Here is a 12,890-nt window from a genome sequence, read left to right as displayed (position 1 = left end):
TGCAAAGAGATTTAAAAAATGATTTTTGGAGTTTTACGGTTCAACTTAAATTAAGTGTTAAAATTAAAGAAGGTATAAATCGGAAAATTTGTGAGCTCTTAAGCTTTTAACGACAAAACTAGGGGAATGACGAATTTGTCTTTTGTTTTATTTTAATTAAAAATTGATAAGTTGGAATTGTAAAAGAAGATCTGATTAATTATCAAAAGCATTAACCTAATGATATCAAATCAAATTTTCATACATTTAAATTAGTTTTTTAAAATTATTTTTTTTGACTAATTAGGCTAATATGTCTTACATTGAGTATCTGTTCTAACAAATCTCGAGTTGAGTAAGAATCGAACCCAAAATCTGGAACGATAAGAGATAAACCCTTATCACTTGAGATATCTCATCCGGCTCAAAATTTATTTTTTTTAAAATTTAATGAATCACATCAAAATTTTAAATTTTTTAATCCAAATATGTGACCAATTTTTCAATAAACAACACGCTTAAAACATTTGGACGAAACGAGCCCAATGTAAGCCCAATGACCAAACAAAAACCGGAAAGCCCAGACACGTGTCGTCGAACTACGATTTATTTACCTTGCACTGTATACGAGAGCATTCGAAATGGTATTCACTTCTCGTCTCCTCTCCTGGTCTACTCTCTCTCTCTCTCTCTGTCTCTCTCTCTCTCTCTGTCTCTCTCAGCTCAAATCTCTCTCTGTCTCTCTCTCTCAGCTTAAATCTCTATCTGTCTCTATCTCTCTCTTCCTCTCTTAATTCATTCACTATTTATATAGATCTTCTATTTAAATTGTTCATTTCTGTTAATTTTTCAGTTGTTATGCTATGTAATCTGTGTTTATAATATGTTTGTTCATTTTTATATCTACTTCAAGTGTTAATTTATTGTGTTTAGTCCTTTATGAAATTATGATTTGTTTATGTACTCAAGTGTTTGTGATATAATACTGAAAGCATCACACTCAAAATTTAGTTGCAAATAATTAGGAATATACATTGTAGAGCTTAGCAATGTGGTAGATGTGTTTGTTTTTTATTTAATTATATTTACGAGGATTATTAATTGACAACTCATGTAATACCAGGTATTTTTGTATAAGTAATTTTAGGCTAAATATTAAATTTAACATTTATTTAAATTAAGTGTTGTACTTGAATTTAAGCAATGCATTATCTGTATAAACAAGAAGTGTAGAAGTGGTTAGTTCGGATAAGTAGCATTTGAATTGTGATACATCAGCTTAGCATATTTCTAGTATTTTAAATTAAGTCCATCACTCTATTTGAGTTAGTATTTAATCAGGGGCTCCTAGTTCATTTTTTAAGGCAAAAACAAAATAGTACGTTTTTCAAACCTTCTCTCACTCACGTTCTTTCTTTCTTGATTAATGTGCATGTACCTACCTCTCCTCTCCGTAAAAAAGGGAAATTATCATTAATACCCTCTTGGTATTGATTTTTCTGAATGGTACAATTTGACATTTTTGACTTCTAAGTGGTACCATGTACTATTGTTTCGTTCATGTAACACCACTCCATTAGTCATCTGTTAGACAAACCTTACTTTTAAGGGTACCAATTGAAAAAATGAATTGTATAATGGTACCATTAGTAATATATTTTCTCTTATTTTTTTTTAAAAATATATTAATTTTCTACTATTCAAAATTCGAATAAATAAAAAATAATAAGCAAAAAAACATTATGGTGATTAGAGAAATAACATCAATTTACCTAATTTAAACTAATTCAAGAAATTATGAGTATTTATTTTTATTTTTTCTAATATTTTCATGTTTTGTACTAACTATAATTCGAGTAAATGAAATATGATAATTTAAATTAGAAAAATAGGGATATTTCAAATTCTATTAATATTTATTATTTATATATATATATATATTATATATAATTTTAAAAAAGAATACTCATTTTTCAAATTGTTTTAAAATATTTGGTGAAATAAAAAGAAATATATGTATTGAACTTTTAATTAGAGTCTAGTATAAAATTGGGCACGGAAATATTTGATAACTTAAAACGCTTATATGAAATACTAATATTAAGAGGGTTATTAATTAGTAGGGGAAATATATAGATTAATTGTGAAAATTATGAAAAATTATATGATTTTAGCAAGGGAAAATGGTACCACACAAAAGTAAAAAATATTTAATGGTAGCATATAGAAGTATAAAACATTTAATGGCACCAAATGAAAAATGTCAATTATATAATGGCATAATTCATAATTTTATAACGTGTCAGAAAAGCCAATACTAAGAGGGTACTATTCATAATTTCCCAAAAAAAATGATACTTCTATTACACATGTGCACTTACTTTATATTTTAATACAAAAATTCTGAATTGTGTCTTTGTTATTTAGGTCTAAAGGTATGGTTTATGCTCATCTACATAAGTAAAATGATCCTGTATAATACGATCATTATATGCATCATATGTTAATTAGTTGCTAAATGTCTCTTTTGTTTTGTCAATGCCATATGATTAGTAATTTATGATTTCGTTTGTTAAAACTATATAAACAGGCTTGGTGTATATTCTTTTCATTTTAATGAAACATTAAGGAGTGATTTATAAATCTTAATTTCACTAAATTGGATTAATAACTATTTAAATGTGTTTTTCTCGTATAATAAATGTTAATGTTTATTTAGAAGAAAAATATTTATACCTGAAATTACAATAAGATTCTATGTCTACCGAAGGCAATTTCTTGCACATATTTAGCTTTTAACTAGCTGACTTACATGGTTCAACATATTTTTGGAGATGTACGCTACCTGGTACCATAATTCGAGTTAGCTGCATATTTTTTTGAATATAATAATCACATGGTTGCATGCATAATGGATAGATCATAATTTTTATAATATGTGTTGATTATTTGATACATTCGTACGAGCATTATCAAGTTATCAGCATGGTCAAATTTATGAATCACTGGTTTAAACGTTCTGATTTGCTGCGGCGGACTTCTTTTAACTAATATAATGTCAATATATCGCTTAGGTCGATTCGTGCTATTTGCTGATTGATTATCGTTTATAAGGTAAGTTAACTTTTCATACTCTCCGAAATATTTTTAACTATTTTCATATTTTTAAATGTTTTCTAAATATTTTATTACGCAAATTTGGATCAAGAACGCTATTTTAGATATAAGAAATTCCCAGTTAGCTATGCCTTTTGAACTCGTTAGTAATTGGTTTTAGTTTTAGAATTTTGAATTGTATTTTAGTTCCGCTCTTGAATAACAGCTTGAAAAAGTGCAGGCTGTTACAACTCAGCTCGACTTACTAGATTAGATATTTTAGAAATGAAGTTATTGAACATGTTAGTGATTTGAAGGTATGAGGCTGTAGCGCGAAGTGCTTTATAGGAGAGAGCTAATAGGTTAATAGCTGATGTTTTCGCCGTATAAGTGATTTACATTATTTTATAGAGGTGACATTATTTGTGATTCGTGATGTAGCTTTATTGCACAAGGTTAAGTAAATTAATAAAGTTATTCTAAATTAATGGTTGTAGAGTTATAAAAGAAATTACTAATGGTAAAGGTATATTACTCTATATCTGTTATTACTAAATTGTGTTTGGGTAAAGTTTCCGTACAGGTTGAAACATATAATTAAGTGGTCTAAAATCTGAATGTGATGTATATTTGTTCTATGTTTCTTGTGGATTTAACAAACATAGGCAGCTATTTTATCACCATATTGCTTCTACCAGTTTGACAACATAAGAAAAACTTGTTGTGTATGTTAATAAGGTTGTACTGTACCTGTTCATTGATGCACTTTGGAACCAAATATTTCCCGATGTCAGGGGTGCTTCTATTAAAATTACTGCCTGTCCGTTGATGCAATGTGGAATTCCAGAGGTGTTCTATAATGATTTCTATGAATCTTATATGAATGTTGGGCTATGGTATTTTATGTCTGTGTTTAAGGGTGATAATGAAGCTGGCACTTTACCTACTAATACATATGCATCTCTAGTATGTCTGTGTGTGTAATAGTTCTTTGTTAATTAAGTGGATTCTACTTTATAGAGAGTGATATATTCATTTAAAATTATGTTTTTTCAGGGATACACTGGTCCCGCTATCCTTCAATCAGAATAGGTAGCTCCAGTGCGGCTTTTTGCCACTGCTCCTCCTGCCACAAAAGGCGATGGTCCTCCTCCTACGCTGAAGGGAGATGGTGAGTAAAATATAAGAGTTCCACTTCTTTGAAACATTGATATCTGATTGTAGGTCTTTTCTTCTAAAACTGCAGTTATTATCAAAGTTGACGCGTTCAACAGTTTGATGCATGATTTGACCAAGACTACTAGACTACCTTTCGATTTCTAAATTCGGCACCAAACTAAAATTTTGAACACCTGGGTAAGAATATGTGAACTGTTGAAAGATAATTGAAACTAATAAGACAAAACTCGGCTTATTTTTTCTAGAATTTGCTGTGGCACTAGATAATATATAAATGAAAAGGGTAAAGATAGATGTGGGGCGTGGAAAATTTGTTATATTTATTTAGTTCTTTCTTGTTTGTTTTTTGAGATCATGTACATGGGTTCAACATTTATAACCTTGTCTTATTTGTTCAGAGGAGATGATGAAAATAATGTATTTCTTAACGAGTTTTATATTTTTATTAATTTACTGTAGGTCCCATCTGCAACGTTTATAAGTTGCGGATGGAAACAAGTATCGGATGCATAACCTAAAATTAGTGTAAAGACTTCGTTTACAAATATAAATTGATGATATCATGCAGCATTCTAATTTTTGTATAGCTAGATCAAATTGCTTCTATTCATCTCACTATTAAATTTACTGCAACTAGTTGTCTGTTTTCTCTTTTGTGGTGGACAGGCATTAGAAGTGATTTTCTGACTCAACAAAATATTGTTAAGTAGTTTTTAGTTTTTATGTTTAATACTTATCTCTATATGATTAATTATTAATTGGGTATCGGTAGTAGTGGTCAATAATTCGATTATGATCTCAAACTTATGAAAGTATCTCTTTATAATTGTCATGCGTTCTCCTAGAGTTGTAGCTTTGTAGGACTTCTATTTACTTGTAGGAATAACATCCTAAAATTATTAACAGTACCGTTATGTCTGTTACATGTAGGCTTAGCTTTTTATCAGATTCTTAGGACCTTAGTCTCTTATGCCTAATACTTAGCAAGTGGATTATCAGTTAGTAGTTTTTAGTAGTTTTTGAACACACAATAAATGCACATGTTTTTGGCTCAAAATTAGTGTCCATGTCTGAATGTCAGGTGTCCGACACGGGTACTCCAAGGTAAAATGAAGAGTACCTGTACCAGTAGTAACTTTTTATGTTAGGCACTCACTTCAATAGTTTTTCCTCCCAAACTTGAAGTGTTAATTGTGAAAATGATATTGGCTTAATTAAAGGGTATATAGTAATTGGGTTGCTAAAAAGAATTGTATATAGATATATAGATTTGCTTGCATCGAAGATCTTGCTTGTGTTGCTAAAAGTGTAATAATGCTCTATGGGAATATTTGCTTAAGAATTACTTTACTCGGAAATGTGTTATCTTTATGATTATCTTTCAGTATATTATATGTTGATAATTTAAGTCTCTATATTGGAAAATACATTATTTACATTATTTACCTTTACATGTGCAGAGTTGCTCAAGAACATTTTTCCTTGATGCTAAAAAGAAATTCGAGACAGCCAGAGGGGTGCTTCGGAAGGAGAAGATCACAATAGACCCTGAGGATCCTGCTGCTGTGTCTCAATATGCAGAAGTCATGAACACTGTAAGAGAAAAATGAGACTCCATTTCTTTAGTTAATTAGCTTAATATCTCTTGTTTTCCTTAACATATACTGTAATCCTATTAATGAAGTTACATGTGAGGATGATAAGATAATAATGCACAAGTATGTGCGTGTGCACTTGTTTTAGGTGTGCAGACTCATAATATGTACCCATTTTTTTTACAATATTTAAAGTAAAGATCCCATGGTATGGTACTCAAATATAAGGTATATTTTTTAAAAATTTGTTTTTTATTAATTCACTTTTACATTACTTTCCTGCTTTAAAATAGAGGTACCATGTCTCTATTACAATTTCTTCGATAGTCAGTTCACATTTTTTTTATCCCATACACGCTGTTATTCTGTTACAAAATCTAAAACTAATGATAATTAATTAGAATTATGAGTTTTCTTCAAGCATCATCTGTAGTACTCTCCACTTCTAACCTTACGCAGTCAGTTAATATTTTTATTGTGTTGTAGTTATCTACTTATATATGCTCGGCGTATGGCATATGACTCACTGCTAGTGGTCTACCACTTGCTGCTGAAGATTTAATAATGTACGGCGATGCTCTTTGAAACATTATCTATTTACCTGAGCTACTTTCATCTGTCTTATGTTCTGTTTGCAGAGCAGAGTTGTTTTCAGAGTGTGAGAGAATTAACTATTAAGTACTCCATTGCGACACAAACAGCACATATTGAAGATGTCCGTACACATATGTTGGCATTGAAGGAGATTAGAATCAAGTACGTAATAACATTAATACTTAACGTTCTGAGTCGTTTGAAGTTTTTGCTGTAGTAAATGGCAGTTTTTCTAATTGTTTTTCTTAAAAAGTTAATAGGGAGATTGACTTTCATATTTATTTCTGCATTTCTAATTTCGCAATTATCTAGTATAAAATCTTTACAGTGCGTACATGCAATTCACGTTTAAAATGTCAACTACATTTACATGATTCTTGATGCTTTGAAGATGTTAGATGTTATTCATCGATATTGAATGTGATTTCTGGTGAAGATTTATGTGTTTACGGTAACTTGTATATAAAACTTGCATGGTATATGTGCATAGCACAACATGGATATATAATTTGCTTGTATGTTTCTTATTATTGGTTGCAAACACACGAAGTAATTTAACTGTGAATTATGTGAGAAGTTTTTAACTAGTATATTATAATATTAGCTAATATTATAATATTGCGTGAGTAGTTTTTAACTAGTATGTAAATATTAATCAAGGTAGAAAACATTCATTTAATCGTATCAGCATTTAATATGACTATATGCTTACGAATTCGATGTATTGACATTCAAAGTAGCTACATGTATTAATAGACATTTTGATCATGTCTTTATCAGTGAGTCAAATAATGACGAGGATCCTGAGAAGCCCAGGTAGTCGTATACTCGTATCTAATAATTGTTCATACTATTCGAGAATCCTTGTGACTTAATTTGAGATCAAATGTATCATCTACTTCAAATGACTTACACCTGTTGACTGTTTACACTTGGGTTAAATTTAGAGCCCTTTGTTGGACAATATATTGCAAATTGATTGAGAAAGTGATAGTCATTTAGACTACATACAATTATGAATGTATGATAGTCTATATACTGAAAGCGACTATAAACCTTTTAGACTACATACAAGTATGATAGTCTATATAGTTAAATTAAATATATTGCCTATTTTGGATTTTAAGCATAGTCACCTCACCTGCTGGACAAATTATAGAACTGGCATTATTTTTGCTACATAATTACTGTTATTAGTTGGTGAGCATCTAGCATCATACATATATACCAATAGGATCATATGCGATTAGGCAATATATATTGGACCCCGTGATTACTTGAATGCCAACTTAACTGGAAATGTAATAGTATCGATATCTAACAGTGCCATCTCAATCTGAAAAACATCTGTGGCTCACAGCCATGCAAACTAAACGACACTGGTATTTACTCATCTATCAATTTCCAATGGTTATTGGATCTATTCTTCTAAATGAATTTATACATAAGCCAAAAGAACAAAAGGCTGTTTTAGCCTGACTGCGTAAATTTGATCCGTTCATTCTCAGGAAGCCTTCTGTTTGTTTACACCTTCGTCTGGACTTAACCTGGGAATGCCAACTTAACCTGGAAATGTTATAGTATATATACCTAACCTAACAGTGCCATATCCATCTGAAAAACCATCTGTGCCTCACAGCCATGCAAACAACTTAACGACAGTGGTATTTACTCATCTATTAATTGCCAATGGTAATTGGATCTATTCTTCATAATAAATATATAAAGACGCCAAAAGAAAAACAGGCTGTTTTAGCCTGACTGCATAAATATGATATGTTCACTCTCAGGAAGCCTTTGTTTTTTACAAGCAAAATAATGAAATTTGCATTTCTATTTATGCTCCCGATCTTTTTTTAAAGAAGGTAAGCAAGGGCAAGTTAATGAATATTTTATGTATTACCGTTATAACCTTACTAACTAAATTCCTACTTTTATAATATAAGGATTGAATTGTAACTTGACAATCATTTATGTGCTTTCCTCCCAACTTGAGAGCACATTAATGAAATTAGTTTTACTCAACATTTTTTAGAACTCGGGAGCAATTTAGTGAAAGTCATTACATTTGATTTCAATTACTTCGTCTTACATTCATTTGATTTCTTCTGATAAAAAATCGGGAGTTGGGCGTTGATCATATGCCATGTCCAAAATAAGCCAAGCATGAGCTATGCCTTGCTCCCGAGTTTTTGAAGGGGAGAAAGTAAATGAATGTAAGAGGAAGTAATTGAAATGAGAAGTAAATATTTCATCCACTTTCTCCGAAGTTTAAAAAATTATAGAGTGAAATTGATATCATTAACATGCTCCCGAGTTGAAAGGAAAGCGTATAAATGATTGTCAAATACAATTCCATTCTTAAATCTAGTAAGTTATAATTTAAGTGATAAGGGTATATTTATAATATTAAGTGTTTTTAATTAAACACGCCACTTGCTTTCACTTTCATCCCAGTTTTGGAGTTAAAGTTTTGGGGAGAATAAAAAATTTTCACTCCCACATACTTGCTTCCGTCGTTAAAAAAAAATTCGGGAGCATGAATATGAGTGAAAATTTTGTTACCTAGGTTCCTTTTCACTTGCTTTCTTCCCTTTTTAAAACTAGGGAGCAGGGTGTTAGTTTTGCTCCTTTAGTTGGAAGTAAATTTAAACAAGGCAGTTGATTTGTTGTTTACTAGTTTTATACAATGTTTGGTCTGTTATCCGTTATACAGCTGTAATTTCCACTTATTTTCTCCAGATAAGTTATATTTTGCCTTGCTATTTTTTTTATAAAAGTAACTTTTTCCTCGTGCTGTACTTGTTTCATTCCCCCCTGCAATGACCATCTATAGAACACCTGTTTCCTTGTGATATACGCAATTAGCGATGAAATCATCATTTACCAAGTTTTTGACCTTGTGCCCGTGAATTGCTTTTTGCAGGAGAGGTCTCACTGTTGAACTAGGTGCTGAAGCTATGATGATGGCCGCGTCGGAGAATGTTCAAAAAAAATAAACGCTACTTATGAAGGCTGACAAAGAAGGAATGGCTATGCTACATGCTGAGTTTGAAAAGATCAACAAGACAACAAGAAGTTAGTGCATATCGTCCTGGCCGTGCTATCTGATAGTAGAGCTCCATACACACTGTTGACTCATTTTGGCCCTCAGATGCACATTCGGAAAAAAAAAATTAATTGACAGCAAGTAAATAAAAACAGGTAGTCAAATTTCATGTAGGTATATTACAACACTTCCAACTAACCACAACAATATATTCCCTTTCAAACATATTAAAAAGTTACTTAACTAATATAGATAAACAAATAACTAAGTTTGGTAAAGTTAGGCACGTGCTTCTCTGCATAACATCGTTTTGATGTACACCTCGGCCAAATTGAGTATATTGATTTTTAGATAATCATTAATCACATCATTTAGTACCTGTCAGAATTTATTATGCGGGGCATAAAATTTCATAAAATTGCAAAGATGAGTCATCTTATACATGGGGCAGGCACATTTAAAGTTTGGTGGCCATAATTAATTTTTCTCTATTGGCTCTAGTTAGGATTTCTTGTAAATTGATGGACATCTTTCATGACACCATCATGCACACTAGCATTGTTCTGATTTTTGGAAGTTTAATTTTTTAACGTTTCATGGCAGGCTTGGCATTAGTAAAGAAGTGCTACCTTGGAGCTTAAAATTGCTAAAGCACAATTAGAAGAGCTGAAGAAGGATGCTCTTGAAGCTATGGAAACTCAAAAGAAAAGGTATGTGTCCTAATGTTCTAATTTATATCTTTTACAACTTTTTTCTCAACTCTTTTTTGTTTAAACTCAGAGTTCATCATTTGTTATATTCAGGGAGGAAATCAAGGATGAAGAAATGCCTGAGGTCAAGTCTCTGGACATCACAAACTTCCTCTAGGTATTACCTTTGCTGGATAACCATTTTATTTAAACATAAATTCCCCAAGCAGTGCTCTGTTATATCAGGAGTGAAGAGTATGTCTATGTCATCTCCAAGATCACATGAGAGAATTGCAATGTCAAGAAGAATAAAAGTACGCTTGTAGAGTTCATTTGTATTTAATAGAGACTGGAGTTTTGTCCCTACTTAGAAATGATATCTCGGCTTCTTAACGTTTGGAAATCTGGAACCAAAAGTTTGCTAATTTTTTTCATAAAATTCAGATTCTATGGGAATGCTAACCCTGACCATGACCCTCTTGTTTTTTTATGAGTGGGATTGTCATATCATTGCGATTTCTCTTCTATTAATTGGATACCAATCTCCCCTACTTGTTATACAATGTTAATTTAATATTTTCTGTAGACTGGATCAAGCATAATTATATTTGAAGGAGATTCGTTGTAGCCTTTAGGTGATTGTGGTTTTGCTGGTCAAAGTTTATTATCTCACTGAATCAGACCGTGTAAATCTTGTTTTCCAGATTTTAGGTAATCTAGGCCTTATTTGCCATTATCTGCAGTTGATCAATAGTTTGATTATCTAAATTAGTTTTAATTTTTAATGGTCTTATTAGTTTCAGAAATTTTCTCGAAAGCAGTAGGTTTATACGAAACAGCCTCTCTCTAATCAATATATGTGAACCCCTCCTTGCAAGTCTCTACTTATGCATATAAGGTCTGTTTAGTTTTTTGTTACACTTACAATTTTCTTGTCATAAAGATGAAAATATGTTTTGTCTAGTGGTCAGGGATACAATCTTCACAAGGCATGTCTCAGATGTTTTTTTGGTAAATGCAAGTGCCTGAGAGCATTTCAAAGAGGCGCTGAACTGGATATCAAAATCTGCAACTACATGAGCTCTGTGATGGCAGATTGATGCGAACAAGTGCAGTAGTCCGGCCTGAGCAGCAGAGCAGGTTAGGTGATTGATTTAATGTAAATTAGTGCATTGTTGTTGAAAGATGCAACAAACTATAGTCTAAAGTAAATACATTAATACTTTAGAGTTTATATATTAACTAGATTAGTCCAGGCTGATGCCCGGTTAATATTTAGTTTATTTGAAATGAATGTGTTAGTTTACTTAAAAATTATTTTTAAGTATATATTAAAGAAAAATTTATATATTAACATTTTTATAATATTGTAAAAATAATTTCTTGTGTACGTTTATCTAAAGGTCATAAAAGGTTTTATTTTATAATATTATGAATCAGGCAAAAAATAAAAAAATAGTGAGTAATTAAAATTAGAAGGGATGAAAAATGGGGAGGATAGAGAATTAGTGGAGATTAATGAGTGATAAATGGAGGATGAGAATTAACAAAGAGAGGGGAGTAGACAATATAAAAGAGGAGATTTTGAGCGCGATGAGATAGATCAAGTGGTTAAGGGTTTATCTCTTGTCGTCGCAAGTTTCGGATTCGATTTTCGTTCATCCCTGATCTGTTAGAACAGATACTCAATTGTAAGGCATATAAGTCATATTAATCAAAAAAAAGGAGATTTTAAAACAATATAAAAAATGAGATAAAATAAGAATTTGACACATAAGCAATAATCAGAGAATCTTAACTTAAAATATTAACAACGATGACGTTCTGCTGTACCATGTTTTAGTATATTATAAATACCAATTATCACTTGGAACCGAGACTTCTTATCTGATAATTTATAGAGATTATCGGAGTTCAATTGTATTAGGTGATGTCAAGATTTCATCGTGAAGGGGAGTAAGTTTTAGTCTAGCTTGCCAAATCACAATCTGATATCCGCAAGTTTTGCATATAAAATCTCAGTCTCAACAATCATTATACTTTCGAATTAGTGTGCTCTGGAAAAAAGGTACGAATCATTGTACGAATACAGACATAATCGCATTAGCATCATACTTTATATACAGTTATTATAATACAAATAACAATCTGATGACACCAATTCTCACTGATTGTACTACTAAAGCATACCTAATACTCCCTCCGTCCCGGCCAATTCTTTATGTTTGGTTTGTGCACGGAGCCTAAGAAATATGTATAAAGTATTGAAAAAGAGAAAGAAAAGTGAGTGAAGTGGTGGGACCCACTGATTTTTAATATATAAAAAGGAGATAGTGGAGTAAAAGTAGTGTGAAAAGAGAGAAAAAGTGGGAAGGTGGTGGGACCCATTAACTATTTTGGGTAAGTTTTGAAATGTAAAGAATTGGATGAGACATCCAAAAAGGAAAGTGTAAATAAATGGTGGGGACAGATGAGTATAAAATTAGGACACACTGCTCGTATTAGAGTCTGAAGAGCCGTTACGTACTTTAATGGAGAGAAAATAACTGATGAGGATGTCTAATTAGAGGCCAAATATAATGTCATCATACTATTCAAATTGTACTGTTATAAGCTAAAAATGTTTAGTTTAGTAAATTAGTTAACACGTATGTTAATATCTTACAAAATAAAGTTTAAATAAATAAAATTTTAATTAAAAATATTAAA

The 12,890-nt window shown here is 31.2% G+C and overlaps 1 protein-coding gene across 21 annotated transcripts; it reads left to right on the top strand.

Moving 5' to 3' along the window:
• The first annotated feature begins 616 nt into the window (after positions 1 to 616).
• On the top strand, positions 617 to 11,517 carry LOC141689809 (putative ATP synthase 24 kDa subunit, mitochondrial). 21 transcript variants are annotated; one of them, XR_012562520.1, is made up of 9 exons: positions 631 to 649; positions 4,132 to 4,246; positions 4,322 to 4,431; positions 5,715 to 5,849; positions 6,488 to 6,605; positions 9,370 to 9,647; positions 10,096 to 10,202; positions 10,296 to 10,359; positions 11,146 to 11,514. XR_012562520.1 is itself a non-coding variant. In XM_074494215.1 (9 exons), the coding sequence occupies exons 3-6, from the start codon at positions 4,244 to 4,246 to the stop codon at positions 9,440 to 9,442; spliced, it is 324 nt and encodes a 107-aa protein (XP_074350316.1). In that variant the 5' UTR covers positions 633 to 649; positions 3,054 to 3,093; positions 4,132 to 4,243; the 3' UTR covers positions 9,443 to 9,647; positions 10,096 to 10,202; positions 10,296 to 10,359; positions 11,146 to 11,511. The 21 variants fall into 21 exon arrangements, 15 of the variants coding, with proteins under 15 accessions (XP_074350318.1, XP_074350316.1, XP_074350319.1 ...); XM_074494215.1 differs by lacking the exon at positions 4,322 to 4,431 and adding an exon at positions 3,054 to 3,093 and having other exon boundaries at positions 633 to 649; positions 6,493 to 6,605; positions 11,146 to 11,511; XM_074494216.1 differs by lacking the exons at positions 631 to 649; positions 4,322 to 4,431 and adding exons at positions 681 to 746; positions 3,054 to 3,093 and having other exon boundaries at positions 6,493 to 6,605; positions 11,146 to 11,511.
• The last annotated feature ends 1,373 nt before the right edge of the window (positions 11,518 to 12,890 follow it).

This window comes from Apium graveolens, chromosome 10 (assembly GCF_009905375.1).
Source record: "Apium graveolens cultivar Ventura chromosome 10, ASM990537v1, whole genome shotgun sequence".
NCBI classification, from domain to species: domain Eukaryota; kingdom Viridiplantae; phylum Streptophyta; class Magnoliopsida; order Apiales; family Apiaceae; genus Apium; species Apium graveolens.
This window is presented reverse-complemented; position numbering and strand designations above follow the sequence as displayed.